The following is a 16,839-nucleotide window of genomic DNA, read 5'->3' as shown; positions in this document are numbered from 1 at the left end:
TCTTTTCTGTGTCTGTACAGTACTGTGTACACCTTAGAGTGCTATATAAATGTTTAATGGTAGTAGAATAGGGACAGGGCTGAGGACAAGGAATATCCTGTTACAGATGGAGCTCATAAATCTTTCTTATGTAAGAGACTGAAAGTCACAAATCAGACAGTGCAGCCAGGACTGACTCAGCCTGTCCCCAGTGTCCTGGAGCCATCTGCTATCTCCAGTCCCCACCCGCTACCATGTCACTACAAACACCCCGAATTGCATAGCCCAAGATGGAAAAGATCAAATAGCAGTGCTAAGCACCTATTTCCCCGTAACTTCCTACTTCTTAAGCTCTTACATTTAGGAACTCTGCTCTATTCAATTTTCAAAGAGGTGGATTTAGGAAAAGCTGAGTATCTACACCCTTTGAAAATGTATCCCACAGCATGTGTATGTCATAGGTACTAACATTTCAAAATGATTGGGGGTGCTAAACACAATACAAATTACCCCCTCCTGGACACAATAATGGAGCTTGCTCAATATTTGGGGTGCTCAACACCCACTGGTGCCCACAGAGCTGGCTCCTATGGTATGTGTCATGAATGCATACATGTGATATACCCCCCAATATTCAGACGGCAGCAGTCAGTGTTTTTTAAAACGCTGATCGTCAACAGCTAAATTATCCCTCGATATTCAGTGCCAGGCCATGTGCAGGCACCAGCACTAAATATCGGGGGATAATTTGGGGCAGGCGGGCTGTTGGAGGTTATGCAGTCCTGGATGATATTCAGCTAGGGCCGTATAAGAGATATGCAACCCCAGCTGAATATCTGGCTGCTCCAGACCACATAACAGTTTTTTGGTTCTAGGTCAGTTCCCACCTGGACAATTCCCAACGGACAGTTCCCACCCACCAATTCCCATCTGGACAATTCCCACCACACCAGGAAGGACAATTCCCACCCATAACCCAAAAAATACAAAACACACTAGGACAAGTACTCTCCGTCCCTTTTCTCTTCCAGATCGTTTGGGAAGCCAATACCCCCTCCTCCTCCCCCCTCACAACATTATCTTTTACATATCCTTTTCCCCTTCCAGACATGCATTTGTGGAGGGGGGCAATGCCCTCACCCCCCCTCCCCCAACTAGGTTTCAACCTAATTCGTGTTTAATCTCGGATCTAAATGTCATAAGTAAATAAATAGATAAATAAATAAATACATACTGTAGTTCACGTGGGGGAGGGGAATGCCCTCCCACACATATCCAAACTAGGTTTCAACCTAATTCAGCCCCTCCAAATGACACACTGATTACGATTTATAACAAATTACTATTCTACCTATGAAAAGTTATTCCGTTATTATATGTCCTCTGTGTACATCCGTATCCTGCTCTAACCTTGTTCCAGACATAGAAGCCAACTTTTCAAAATTATTGGGGGTGCTGAATTTTTTTTTTTTTTTTTACTGGTGGTGCATTCCCCCCTCCCTCTCCTCCCCCTCCTCCAAACTCCCCCTCCTCTTCCTCCTCCCTATGAGTTCAAGGCCCTCCTCCCTCCGAGTTCCAGTCCCTCCCTCTCATTTCCAGGCCCCCCTCCCCTCCCTCCCTACCTCCGTCCGAGTTCCAAGCCCTCACTCTCTCCCTCCCTCCCTGTTCCAGGCCTCCCCTCCCCTCCCAGGCCGCCCTCGTTTCCTGTTTCCGCAAGGGCGGGACCAGAGTTGAGAGAAGGGAAGGCTGAAGCGCCGAGCCTGCAAGCTTTTCACTGCTGCTGCCGCCGTAACCCCGATGAGGTAAGATGACTTTTAAAATTCAGAGGGAGGGGGCCTAGAATTCGAAGGAAGGGAGGGAGGGACTTTTAAAATTCTGGGCTGGCGAAGGGAACTTCCGGTGGGTGAAATATTGGGGGTGCTCGAGCACCCACAGCACCCACGGAGTCGGCGCCTATGGTTCCATACACCGTTTAAAAATAAAAAAAGCACCACCAGGACTTATGGGACCCAATACAGTGGGTAAAAAAAAAGGCTAAGGAGGGTGGGAAATGACCTGGGGGGGAGGCATTGTCCTTGGGGGGATTGTCCTAGGTGGAAATTGTCTCAGTGTGAATTGGTGAGTGGGAACTGTCTGGTAGGAACTCGCCTGATACCGTTTTTTTTGTTTGTTTTTTTTAAATAAAGCCCCCGAGCCCCCTCCTGTCTCAATGTACCTTTCTTTCCCTCCTTCCCTCCCCCCTGTGCATGAAGAGCCTTCCCCTACTGGCCCGATATTCAGAGCCGGCACCCGCATAGCTAAGCAACCTTATTTAGGACAGTTCTTGAGCTGTCCTAAATGAAGTCCCTTAACTATGTGGGTGCTGGCACTGAATATTGCCGGCACCTGCATAACCTGAGTCTCCTCCTCAGCACCGCCCCTGACCTGCCCACTTTTTGTTTGGGCAGTCTCAGGGGATATTCAGCAGCACTGTCCAGTTAAGTGCCGCTGAATATCCCTGGTTAGGCGCCAGGAAGCTATTAAAGTGGGCAGGAGAGACTCCTGCCCACTTAAATTGCTTTGAATATCGGCCTCATACTGCCTTTCTGTGGTACAACTAAAGTCGTTTACATATTATATACAGGCAGTGCCATACCTATGTTGGCTGCCACCAGGGCAGGTCGCTGCTACTCCTCCCCGGCACATCATTCCACCCCACCCCCGACACATCACCCCCTCTCTTGGAGTATTACCCACCTCCCCCTCCTCCGAAGTGCTTCATCCTCACCACTTGGGGTGCATGGAGCAGTCATGCAGCTGGCAGCTCTGCCACTCCCCTGTCCCTGAACAGGAAATAACGTCAGAGGGGACAGGAAACCAGTGGAGTCAACTGCTGCACGACTGCTCCGTGTGCACCCTTACTGCCCGTACCCAGGGTGGACCGCCATCACTGCCCCGCCCTTGGTATGCTAGAGTATACAGGCACTTTCTCTGTCCCTAGTGGGGTCACAATCTAAGTTTTGTACCTGGGGCAATGGAGAGTTAAGTGACTTGCCCAGGGTTACAAGGAGCCACATTGGAAATCAAACCCAATTTCCCTGGTTCTCAGCCCATATCAACACAACACTGAGCACTGAAAGGAAGGGGAACGAGAAGTTCCACCCAGATCAAAAGGTGCCTATTTTCAGGCATATACATATATGCCTGTAAGATATACCCCCCAATATTCAGCCAGTGGCAGTCAGTGTTTTTTTTAAACGCTGATTGTCGACGGCTAAATTATCCCCCGATATTCAGTGCCAGGCCATGTCCGGGCACCAGCACTGAATATTGGGGGATAATTTAGAGCAGGCAGGCTGCCGGAGGTTATGCAGGCCTGGATGATATTCAGCCGGGGCCGCATATCTGGCTGCTCCAGACCGCATAATGTTTTTTTGGTTGTAGGTCATTTCCCACCTGGACAATTCCCATCTAGACAATTCCTACCACACCAGGAAGGACAATTCCCACCTATAACCCAAAAAAATACAAAACACACTAGAACAAGTAATTTCCCTCCCTTTTCTCTTCCAGATCATTTGGGAAGCCAATACCCCCTCACCCCCCCCCCCCCCCAACCACAACATTATCTTTTACACATCACTTTCCCCTTCCAGACATGCAGTTTGTGATGGGGGGGAGGCAATGCCCTCATCCCCCAAACTAGGTTTCAACCTAATTCATGTTTAATCTGGGATCTAAATGTCATAAGTAAATAAATAGATAAATACAAACTGCAGTTCATGTGGGGGAGGGAAATGCCACCCAAACTAGGTTTCAACCTAATTCAGCCCCTCCAAATGACACACTGATTAGGATTTATAACAAACTAGCCGTTAAGCCCGTAAAAACGGGTGAGATTTGTGTTTTGCAAGATGTAATAATTCTCACCCCCATGTCCAGCAACCCTCCTCTCTCCCCTGCCCTCCCCTCACCTCCATCGATCCATGTCCAGCAACCCTGCTCTCCCCCCTGCCCTCCCCCCATGTCCAGCAGCCCTCCTGTCTCCCCTGGACTCACCCCGTCCACCGACCCTCCTCTCTCCCGTGCCCTCCCCCCATATCCAGCAACCCTCCTCTTTCCCTTGGCCTCCCCCCCCGCCGTCCACCAACCCTGCTCTCTCCCCTGCCCTCCCCCCATATCCAGCAACCCTCCACTTTCCCTTGGCCCCCCCCCACCCTGCTCTCCCTCCTGCCCTCCCCCCATGTCCAGCAACCCTCCTCTCTGCCCTGCTCTCTTCCCATGTCCAGCAATCCTCCTCTCTCCCCCCTGCCCTCCCGCCATCTCCAGCTACCCTCCTCGCCGCCGCTCCCTCCCCCCTCAGTGCCAGGTCCCCTGCACTGACATGAGAGCGCCTCTCACTTCCGTGTGAAAGCGCTGCAGGCAGCAGATCGCTCTGCTGCTGCCTGCAGCGCTTCCACATGGAGGTGAGAGGCGCTGTCATGTTAGTGCAGGGGGCCCGATACGGAGGGGGGAGGGAGCGGTGGTGGCGGCGGCGACGTCGGGGATGGGGGGGTGGAGGTTGGTGCACTGGCAATGTTCCTTCGTCTCCAGGCTCCAGCAGCAGCGTCCGTTTCCCTCTCTGTTCCGCCCTCTGACGTCATCACATCTTGATGCGAGGGCGGGACAGAGAGGGAAGTCTCTACTGCGCATTTGCGGGTGAGTCGGTCACTTGTCATTTATATGTTTGATTACTATTCTACCTACGAAAAGTTATTCCGTTATTATGCGTCCTCTGTGTACATCCATATCTTGCTCTAACCTTGTTCCAGACACCGTAAAAAAGAAAAGCACCACCAGGACTTATGGGCCCCAATACAGTCGGTAAAAAAAAAAAAAAGGCTAAGGAGGATGGGAAATGACCGGGGGTGGCGATTGTCCTAGGTGGAAATTGTCTCGGTGTGAATTGCCTGCTCATCTGGGTAGGGGGATAGAGGCAAAGGGTAAGAATGTCATATTGGCTAGGGAGAGGGACCAGCATTAACACCTGCAACATTTGGGGGAGGGGCACCCTCCATAGCCCACTCCAAACTGTGCCTATGAGTGCATTCACTGTCTATATAAGCCCATCCTTTTAGACTTCTGAAAATGTAGTGAGAATGGGAAACCATAAACAAAATTTGTTATGGACACACCCAAATACAGCAATCTCATAAGCCACCTTCTCTTTTGGAAAGTAGACTAAAAACATACATGAGATAGAGAGTGTGTGGGAGAATCTGTGAGACAGACAAAAGATCCATATGTGTATCTCTTTACTAGTTTACACAGGACTGGATGTTAAATCCTTTCTCCCTCACTGGCCCTGACACCCTGTGTAATGAAGTTAGGTCAACAGCCTTTAAAAGGCAGATGAACCAAATGCCCTGCCCTGCACAACTCGATGAAAATCATCTCAAAATGGAAAACGGATGTGAAAAGGTGCACAGATGGGTCTTCGGTTAATGGAAAGCTTTACATAAATCAGTAGTGAGGGAGACAAACCCCTGATGTAATTACACTAATTTATGTAGCTCCCCAGCCACTGCCTGTAATAATTGGAAGTCCTCAGAAAAGGGCTTAAAAATTCATTGGATCCAAAGGGTAGAATGGGGAGCTGTTTGGCTCTAAGGACCTCCAACTAAACATAATCCTACCAACAGTCAATACAGAGCCACAATCCAAATAAGATGTTCTAGCAAGTAAATACTTTAAAGTGATATGACCAGTTAATTGGAAGATGGTTATATCTAAAAGGCACCTAAGTAAGCTGCCCCATATATAAACCATACCTAGGATGGGAATAGATGGAAACTATTAACCTTCCAACTACCCCACTCAAAGCCAGAATGGAGCCAAGACTAAGAGCCACCTGCTTTGAGAGTACTTAACACATTGAAATTTGGGCCTCCTGAAATGCAGAGTTGGCTGAAGATCTGGACATGTTAGGCATGACTCCCTCTAAAGCAGGGGAGGGCAACCTTTATACACAGAGAGCTGCATGAATGTCAGTACCATCCCTAGTGGGCCTTAACATTACGTAATGTTGGAACTGGAAATACACAGAATTTCATAGACTTTCTGTGATAATAAGTAAAAATTTAACTAAAAATGATGGGGAAAAACTGCTATAGTGGTTATTCTGAAAATATTTATGAAATACAGTATTGAAAATCACTAAACTCTGGTTTATGATGTTTTCTGCGTACACTTTCCATGGTTGGGAGCCACATAAAATTCAATGGCAGACTGCAGGTTGCCCACTCCTGCTCTAAAAACTTCCTCCCAAAAGCAGAACAGCCCCAATATCAGACTCCTTACCGGCCATGCATACTGGAACAGGATCAGAATGCGGCCTGCGTTGTCTTCTCCATGCTTGTGCTTAATAGAGAACGCGTTGCCTCCTAGTACAGGGGTAACCCCTGTGCCCATTATACATGGGCCTCCAGGGGCCACCCGCAGCTGGTACTCCTTCAGGCAGACCCGGAAGTAGGTGTCGCACTCATCCTGGAGGCAGGGTGGGTTGGTGTGGCCTGGTTCACCATCGCAGCACTGTCCATTGGCCAGCGTGCCCCTGATATTCTGGAAGAGCTTAATCTGCAGTTCCACAAGCCCAGCAGCCTCAAAAACCTTCAAGAAAACAAAAAATTAAAATAAAATCTAAAGCCTAGGGAGAATAAAAGAAAGAGAGAGAGCACAGGAAAAGAAGAAACCTGGAAACAAGGGAACCGATATTCAGCTGGCAGTAATGATCACTGCTGGCATTATACCTGGAAATTCAATGTCAAACTATGTCAGGCCATGTCCAGCACTGAATTTCTGGGTATATGGAGCCAGTGAAGACATAGTTGGTTAAATGCTGAAAATTGGCACTTAACCGGCTAAGTGCCAACTCCACCCCTAGAACACCCCCAATAGCCAATTTCAGCTTGAGCCCTAACCAGGCATGTTCAGCAGCACTATCCAATTAAGCCCTGCTGAAAATGCCTGGTTAGCCCCTGACAGGTTAGTTAAATGGCCAGGAGCCAGGGCTAAATTTAAAACTCTATGTCTGATCTTCAAGGCCCTTAAAGGAAATGGCCCTGAGTACCTGAAGAATAGGATGATCCTTTACACACCGCCAAGGACACTAAGGTCCTTTCAAGGATTATCACTAATCACACCCTCTCCAAAAGACATTACGTGATACCTGCAAGCGAGCCTTCTCCGGAGTAGCCCCCACACTCTGGAATGCACTGCTTGAAAGGCTCTGCTTAACACAAGACTATCTCTACTTCAGGAAGCAGGTGAAAGCTTGACTCTTCAACCAGGCCTTTAATGGAAGAAGTAATTAACTTGTTAGTCTCACTCACACACACAAGCAGTGACTCGGGCTGCACATACTGCAGCAGGACATGTTTATCCACTCCTACCCTAGCTGAGATAATATTTAACCATCTCTCTGATCTCACGTGCAACTTCCTTTAAATTAGTCACCTTACTTTCTAACTCTTCTTACTCTCTTACCTATCTATATGTTACATCTTTGCTTTACTCCTCACTATCAATTAAAATGTTCTATTACGTATTGTGTTGACATTGTAAGTAGTATACTATGCCATACTTTGTATTGCTATTTGAATATTTTTTACTGCTGTAATTGCCTAATGCTCATGTTTGATTTACTCTAACAGTACACCGCCTTGAGTGAATTCCTTCAAAAAGGCGGTAAATAAATCATAATAAATAATCATTTTGAATATTGGGCCCAAGGTAAACAATGGTGGAGATCATTTTAGAAGCATCTATACATGGAAATAGCACCATTTCCACATGGAAATTGAGACGTGTAAATGAGCATGGTGAATTCAAAAAGCCACTATTTACACATGCAAATGCACAAGGATTCAGAGATTTCAAGGGGGCATGGCCTTGGAAGGCTGAAAAACTATACATGTAGTTCTCATTTTACAATGGGAATGCACGTATAGTTTACAAAATTTCCATGCCAGCTTTTTTTGAACACACAAGTGCCAGCTACCTGATTGCTTGGACCAGTGATTCAGGGGCCAATTGTGGTAATTTCCATTGTGTCTAACACAACTCAAAAATTCATTTAAAAGAATTTTATTTCACTCTACTATTTAATTGGCTCCTCTTCTACATGTAAGCTTTGAAAAATCCAGCACATTCATAAATAACTGTCAGCAAATAAACATGTGTGTTGTGAGATCAGCTCCTATGCATTTAGATGGCAGCACTTTCACATGTAAAGCCCCAAGTGATGCTGCTCTTTTGATACATGTTTAGATTTTTAATACAGATGTCCTAGCTGTACATATTGGAAAATACATGTGCTTCCCTGTTCATCTTTATTCAGATTTTACAAAAGGCTCTACATTCAGCAGAGTCTTTTGTAAGATACTAGGGGAATTGTGAATATCACACCCTGACACTACCAATTCCTACCTAATGTCCTATACAAAATTGGGCATTTTATCTTGCAAGATATCCAAATGGGCTAATAATTAGTGCTGTGTTTAATCTCCTATTCCTTGGGCTAATGATCACAGCCAACCAGGGCCAGCCAGATCATTAGGTGGATTAGACATCCTTCTATGATGGCACAATTTGGAATGGCAGTAGTCAGCAAGTCTACAAAAGACTCAATGCTGTGAGCATTAAGCATACATAGATGCTCAAGGCCTGCCAGGTCCTGCTTCTGCTGTTTTGGAGGGTGCAGGACCTGGCAGGCCTTGAGCATGTGAAGATGCTCAAGGCTATGCGCCAGCAAAGCTGAATCTTTCTTTACACTTACTGACTACCCTGCTGGTGCCACCTCTGGGGAGGAGGGAAGAAGAGGAGATGTTCTGAAAACCTTGAGGGAGAGGAAGGATAAAGGAACAGGAGATGCTGGGTACCTCAGGGGGAGGGGAGGGAGGAGGGAAAGGGGGATGCTGAGCAACTGAGGAAGGAGGGAGATAGGCACCTCAAGGAAGTAGAGGGAGAAAAGGAGAAAGTTACCAGATATCTTGGGGGGGGGGGGGAGGAAAGGAGAGATGCTGGAATGGCAGGAGAGGGCTTTGAACCACCCCTTGGTGTCAGATACCCTTGGGTCAGCCCTCCAATCAACAAGTCAGGTTAGCCAGAGAGTTGAACTGAAGGAGCTCTTACAAGAGCATCAACCTGTTCTCCAGGCCCATAGTCTGTATCACTAAGGGAATGTGGATACAAAGAGGGAAAACCAGGTGAGATGGAATAAGAAGAGAGGCCTTGCATGGTGGTTTCTTGATGAAAGCTAGGAAAGAAGGAATAATAGCTATTTTAAGGAAATGGATGGAATGGTGTAGAGGGACAAAGGAAGTGGCACGTGCAAAGGCCCTGTTGAAACACAACTGATTACATACATTTTGTAAAATAAAAACATAGGGATATGCCATGCTAGATCTGATCATGATTGATCAAACCCAGCATTCTTTTCTGACAGTGGCCAATTTAGGTCCTTGGGAAGTGCCCATCAGGGTTAAAAAATCTTTTTTTTTCTAGGGATTCTAGCAATGGATCAGAAATTTCCAAGACCACACAATGGCAGATCTCTGCCACCCTGACTGCCATAGAAGGCAGTAGTGTTGGTGACTCTCTCCACTCATTGCTGCCTTATAGCAGAAGCAGTTGGACCCCTTTCTCTATCTGCTGTGTCACTTTGGTCTCTCTACATCTCAGCAGATATCTTACAGCCCCATCCCTCCTTTGGGTCTTCTTTTCTACTCCTCCTGAAGTAATCTTGCTAGGACTTTCTCCAGAACTGCTCTCATCTCTGTAACTTTGCCTGTGCCCCCTTTCAGCCCCTCATGGGCACACTCTTAGCTCCTTATGCTGTCCTGAGAGATGTTTCTGCCTGAATGTAGACTTCTAGGTTGGGTCAGGTTCTTATTCATTCATTTATTTATTTATTTATTTATTTATTTATTTGTTGCATTTGTTTCCCACCTTATCTCACCTCTTTGCAGGCTCAAAGTGGCTTACAATACATCATGAGTAGTGGAAGAATGTTAGTAATAAACATTTAGTATTGCATGTTCTTGGACAGCATGATAAGAAAAGCGAAGTAGTAGTATACAAGCAGATTTTAGGAGACAGTTCTAAAATTAAATAGGCGAGTTGTGCATATTCACTTGGGTTGATCTTTTTGGTATGCTCTTTCAAAGAGATGGGTCTTCAGCAGTGCGCGGAAGTTCACTATTTCGTATATCGATTTCAAGTTGCTCGGCAGTGCATTCCATAACTGTGTGCTCAAGTAGGTGAAGTTTGACACATGCATTCATTTGTATTTCATTCCCTTGCAACTGGGGAAGTGTAGATCAAGGAATTTGCGGGATGATCTTTTGGCATTCCTAATACTGAGATTTAGGATATGCAGGACAGTTGAACAGTCTGGGCTTAATGGATCACAGAAAATGGTACATATCAGTAATGAAGGTCTGGTGAATGACGAGAGAACTTATCCTCGGCTGATAATTACCAGGATGGAACAGATGACTGGCTCTGATACTCCATCTAAGCCGCAGTAATGATCCAGTCGCAACATTGCATCAGACTTCCAAAAACGCATTTTAATATCCAAGATCTGTATGGCGATCACTGATGATAACACAAGTATCCTTGGAACATCGGGAACTCTTGGACATAGACAAGCCACCAGGGAAACAGTTTTGCTGCACTTGGGAGCCTTTATGGAACTAACTTACCCAGACTGCACATAGTAGGCTTCTCAATGCATGAACAATTCATAAATCCTTCTAGATGAGCTCATTATGCACGTGACATTGGGGAGGGGGAATGTTTGAATGGGGTTATAAGATTTTTGTTACACTTGGCTCATATTGCTTTTCATGTTTATTTTGCCTCTGATGATTCCTTATCTTGCAATGTAATTTGTATGTACTGTGCTTAGGTGAATTTGTTTCTGTACTTTTACAACCAGCCCTTGTATTATCTTTAGATCTGCATTTGACCTTGTGGCTCACAATCTTTTATTATGCAGTCTCACTGATATAGTCATATCAGAAACAGTCTGTCAATGGTTTTCTTCATTTCTCTCAAACCAAACTTTTTCATCTACCCTCCCTTTATCTTTTTCACCAACACATACCCTTCATCCTGTCGTGGACAGGATGCTGGGCTCGATGGACCCTTGGTCTTTTCCCAGTGTGGCATTACTTATGTACTTATATTAGTCTTAACTCTTAACCTATCTTTGTATATTGACTTATATTATTTTAAATTTATACTTGCATATTGCAATATGATGTATTTTATACCAGTTTCATTTTTGATTTATTCTTGTGAACTAGCATATCATATAAGTTTGAGAATTATTTTATTGTTTTTATTACTGTATTTGGCTATTTTCTTCGTTATCCACTTTGAACATAGCCAAATACAGTAATAAAAACAATAAAATAATTCTCAAACTTATATGATATGCTAGTTCACAAGAATAAATCAAAAATGAAACTGGTATAAAATACATCATATTGCAATATGCAAGTATAAATTTAAAATAATATAAGTCAATATACAAAGATAGGTTAAGAGTTAAGACTAATATAAGTACATAAGTAATGCCACACTGGGAAAAGACCAAGGGTCCATCGAGCCCAGCATCCTGTCCACGACAGCGGCCAATCCAGGTCAAGGGCACCTGGCAAGCTTCCCAAACGTACAAACATTCTATACATGTTATTCCTGGAATTGTGGATTTTTCCCAAGTCCATTTAGTAGCGGTTTATGGATTTGTCCTTTAGGAAACCGTCTAACCCCTTTTTAAACTCTGCCAAGCTAACCGCCTTCACCACGTTCTCCAGCAACGAATTACAGAGTTTAATTATGTGTTGGGTGAAGAAAAATTTTCTCTGATTTGTTTTAAATTTACTACACTGTAGTTTCATCGCATGCCCCCTAGTCCTAGTATTTTTGGAAAGCGTGAACAGATGCTTCACATCCACCTGTTCCACTCCACTCATTATTTTATATACCTCTATCATGTCTCCCCTCAGCCGTCTCTTCTCCAAGCTGAAAAGCCCTACCCTTCTTAGTCTTTCTTCATAGGGAAGTCGTCCCATCCCCGCTATCATTTTAGTCACCCTTCGCTGCACCTTTTCCAATTCCACTATATCTTTCTTGAGATGCGGCGACCAGAATTGAACACAATACTCAAAGTGCGGTCGCACCATGGAGCGATATAACGGCATTATAACATCCTCACACCTGTTTTCCATACCTTTCCTAATAATACCCAACATTCTATTCGCTTTCCAAGCCGCAGAAGCACACTGAGCAGAAGGTTTCAGTGTATTATCGACAACGACACCCAGATCCCTTTCTTGGTCTGTAACTCCTAACGTGGAACCTTGCATGACGTAGCTATAATTCGGGTTCTTTTTTCCCCACATGCATCACCTTGCACTTGCTCACATTAAACGTCATCTGCCATTTAGCCGCCCAGTCTCCCAGTCTCATAAGGTCCTTCTGTAATTTTTCACAATCCTGTCGCGAGTTAACGACTTTGAATAACTTCGTGTCATCAGCAAATTTAATTACCTCGCTAGTTACTCCCATCTCTAAATCATTTATAAATATATTAAAAAGCAGCGGTCCTAGCACAGACCCCTGAGGAACCCCACTAACTACCCTTCTCCATTGTGAATACTGCCCATTTAACCCCACTCTCTGTTTCCTATCCTTCAACCAGTTTTTAATCCACAATAGGACTTTTCCTCCTATCCCATGACCCTCCAATTTCCTCTGTAGCCTTTCATGAGGTACCTTGTCAAACGCCTTTTGAAAATCCAGATACACAATATCAACTGGCTCCCCTTTGTCCACATGTTTGTTTACTCCTTCAAAGAATTGAAGTAAATTGGTCAGGCAAGATTTCCCCCCACAAAAGCCGTGCTCTAAAATTTTGTTTTTAATAATAGCTTCTACCATTTTCCCCGGCAAAACAAAATGTTATAATCTATTATTAAAAATAAAACAAAAACAATGCACAATAATGCATGAACACAAATAATCAAGAACTCTAAAACAGCACTTAGAAGAATTGTTAAGCACCTTACAAAATGCCATATATGAAGCAGTCATACTAACAGTCATTTGGAGAATTTCACTAAAGGAAAAGCTAAAGTACAAAAATCAGTTGAACAGTCTTCTGTTATGTTCTAAATGATATACTTTTGATGTTATATATTCAGAACTTGGTCCTGTAGAATTTTAAAGACCCTTTCATGAATTGGCAGACAATGAGGCGTGCAAAACAACGAGGCTCTGATCTATTAAACTCTATTAATTTTACTGCGTTTTTTAAAGTAATTGTAATTTTATACATAGTTTAGCAGAAATCCCTAAATAAAGAATGATGCAATAGTCTAAGGGAGAAAGTTATCAATGTGTGGTAAAGGCATGCTTTACAGTACTTTGATTTACCACAGCAGTAGGCAACCTGCAGTATATCAGTACTGCAGGTTCCTGACTCCCGTAGCAAATTGTCTGGTTCTCAGGTTCAGAGCCTGCGGGGCCGGGCTCTGGAGCAAATGTGAGCCCTTGGGCTGCTGCCGAGGAGCGACAGCAGCAGGCAAAACCCACCAACCAACACTGGGTAAGCACACCGGCAGGGACTGTAAGCACTGCCCAGCGAACCGGAACACATGGACTAGAATCCCCCGGACTGGAGGACACAGGACTGGAACACACACCGGACCGGAACACACTGGACTGGAGCACACCAGACTGGAACACACACCGGACCGGAACACACTGGACTGGTCTGCACAGCTTCACCTGTGCTTAGCTACTAAGCCCCCCAGGAGTTGAGCTTCTGGGTTCGAGTAGCCGACAGGACTTACTGGATACCGGGTGACATAGGGACCAGGACTGGAAACAGAAGTGCTCCTAACCCTAAACTGATCTACGTGCTCCCAAGCCCTAAACCAGCAGGAGTGTTCCTAACAGTAAACTGACAAAAGGACTTCCTAAGCCCTATACTAAAACAGGAGCTCCTAATCCCTGCTCAAGAAAGGGACTTCCTAAGCCCTAAACTAACAGAGCAGGGAACTAAATACAAAGCTAACACAGGTGCTACTAAGCACCAAGCTACAAGCAGAGCTTTACACTAATAAGCTAAACACAGAACTAACTAGCTACCTAAGCACTGCTCTAGCAAGCTAGATACAACTAACAAGGTGCTTCCTAAGCACTACTCTGGCAAGCAACCAGAAGAGCTCCTAGCACTAAAAGGGAAGACAGGGGAGCCACAAGGAAAAAGCAGGGAAGCTAACACATAAGCCAAACGTGATTCTAAATCACCAAACACCAACAGCAAAGACTGCAATGCTCCTAATAGCACAAACACCAGAAGTACTTCTAACAGCAAACTCTGCAGTGTTCCTAACAACACCAAACCCTGAAGTACTTCTATCAGCAACAGAGCTTCTAAAGCCCTACACATAGCAATGCTACCAAAACCAAGAGGGAAAAGCAGGGGAACCAAAGGGAAAAGCAGGAAAGCTAAACACATAGACACCAGTGCACACTGCACTAACACTAACCTGGCCCTTAGCAAAAGCAAGCAGGGAAACTAGACACAACGTCAGAAGTGCACACTGCACCACCCTACCTACAGCAAACACCACTGTTGCAAAAGGCTCTGAAGGAAACACCACCACTTCCTTATCAAGGCCCTCCCTGATGATGTCACACTCCCTAGACCTAGGCAAAAGCACACTGACCCAGAGAGGCCCAACCCACACCAATGCAAAACCGTGAAACACTTGAAGCCAGTACACCCAAAGAGAGTTAGAGCAACTCAGGCAATACACACACAGGTGCAGTATAGTGAAACAATTAGAGCCATGCTGCTGGAAGCTGCCAGCACAGAGAGACAGAGCCAGCTCAGAAAGGACAGAGAAAAGAAACAGAAGCCAGCTAAGAAGCTGACCCCCAGGAAAGAGGTAAGTTTGAGAGGGGTTCAGACCCCAATCATAACACAAATTAATAACTTGGCTGCAAGCCACCTCACAAGCTGCAATATTTCAGGGGCCTGAGAGCATCAGGCATCAATTGGGCCAGAGATTAAGGGACCATATTTCTGATCACAACCCCCACCCCCCTCATTTTTTTTTGTTACATTTGTACCCCGCGCTTTCCCACTCATGGCAGGCTCTATGCGGCAGGCAGTGGAGGGTTAAGTGACTTGCCCAGAGTTCACAAGGAGCTGCCTGTGCCGGGAATCGAACTCAGTTCCTCAGGACCAAAGTCCACCACCCTAACCACTAGGCCACTCATCACACTCCTACCCTCCTAAGGGCCCCCTTCCATCATCGAGAGGTTAGGCCCTGTACTTGATGGTCCAGTTGTCCTAGAGCAAGAATGATCACCAGTTGCTCCTGCCCCACCAGCACAGTCTCCAAAATGACACCCGCTAAATGTGATAAAATGAATGCTTGGAGAAATAATTTAAATTGTTCCTCATCAAAGATTGATCATATCTTAACTGCCTCAACTTATATAAAAAAAAACTATGCACAAAACATCTTTGACTTGCCCCCTCCATGGTTAAAGTAGAATCTAGCACTACTCCTAATCATTTTATATAGGTGTCAGAATTGCCTAAGAAAGGAACACAAGCAGGAGGTTTACAATCCATAGAATGAATAAGCCACAATAATTTCATTTTTTTCACATTCAGTTTCATTCTATGATCAACAATCCAATCGTTAACCAAGGCAAAGCCAGAGCACAACTAGGAGCAAGTCATCTCAAAGATTTCTAGAGCTGGGAAAAGTAATCAAATATCTACATAAGAATAAAACCAGCCCCAAGGACAAAATTTAAAAAAAAAAAGGGGGAGTGGGGGGTGGGGACAGTGGTGAACCAGGAGGAACATCACATGAAGAGCACCAAGAAGAAGAAACAGGGGTACCTATCTTGACCCTCTATGATCTATTCAATAAATATTCATGGAACCAGTTTAAAACAATACCCAATATTCTTAGCTCACTCAACAGTAGCAAATTGTAATCTAAGACATGAAAAGCAGCTGCGAAGTCTAATTGTGCCAGGATGGTTTGTTTGCTCCTTACTAAATATAGATTTTTACATTTTCTGTCAAAGTCACTAACAGAATTTTTAGTCTATCTGATGATGATCTAAAGTTTGACCGTGTATAATGCAGAAAATTGTAATGGTCTAAATAAGTTGCTGATAGGCTACAACCGCCTCTAGAATTTTAGAAATACTAGCAATAGGCCTAAAATTAGAAGGCAAACAAATGTTGGTTCCAGTCTTTAGGACAATTTCACCAATAATGTTCCTAGTAAAATAGTAGTCCAACATAAAAATTCAATGGGTGAATCATTTAGCAAAAAGGCAGGACCTCGAAAACTTGCATAAGCAATGTTGAATCTCTTTTATTTCCATTGATGTAAACAGATCCCATATGTTATCCACAAAAATGTCAGTGCACAACTTATAGGAAAAATTTGCCACTGAAGGAGGAATATCAGACTTGGAAAAAGAAGTTTACAAATTGCTTATTTTTATTTCACAGTAGACTGCAAGATCTTGAACTGATGATTGATCAAAATTCTAATGAACTTGAGGTGACAACAATGTTTTAGATATGTCAAATCACCTCCTTTGATTAATCTGCTCATTTCCAATTTGGTCTTCTTCAGTCTTCATTAATATGTTACTGTCGAAGCGTGGCTGGCTGACAGACTGGGAGCCCCACAGACACAGTCAGGGTGAAGTGTAAATCAAAAGAAAATGTTATTGCTGCATAGACAAACAAAATAATCTGTTTCTTCACAGATTCAGGGGTTA

General features: G+C 44.6%; 1 protein-coding gene across 3 annotated transcripts in view; it reads right to left on the bottom strand.

Annotated features, from left to right (window-relative positions):
• LOC115479944 (protein jagged-1-like) overlaps nt 1–16,839 on the bottom strand; it is a 192,567-nt gene that overhangs the window by 149,196 nt on the left and 26,532 nt on the right. For all 3 annotated transcript variants that reach the window (XM_030218282.1, XM_030218283.1, XM_030218281.1), the window contains exon 2: nt 6,298–6,606. In XM_030218282.1, the coding sequence (XP_030074142.1) occupies nt 6,298–6,606 (309 nt within the window). The remainder of the gene's footprint in view (nt 1–6,297; nt 6,607–16,839) is intronic.

Source organism: Microcaecilia unicolor, chromosome 11 (genome assembly GCF_901765095.1).
Source record: "Microcaecilia unicolor chromosome 11, aMicUni1.1, whole genome shotgun sequence".
Classification (NCBI taxonomy): Eukaryota; Metazoa; Chordata; class Amphibia; order Gymnophiona; family Siphonopidae; genus Microcaecilia; species Microcaecilia unicolor.
This window is presented reverse-complemented; position numbering and strand designations above follow the sequence as displayed.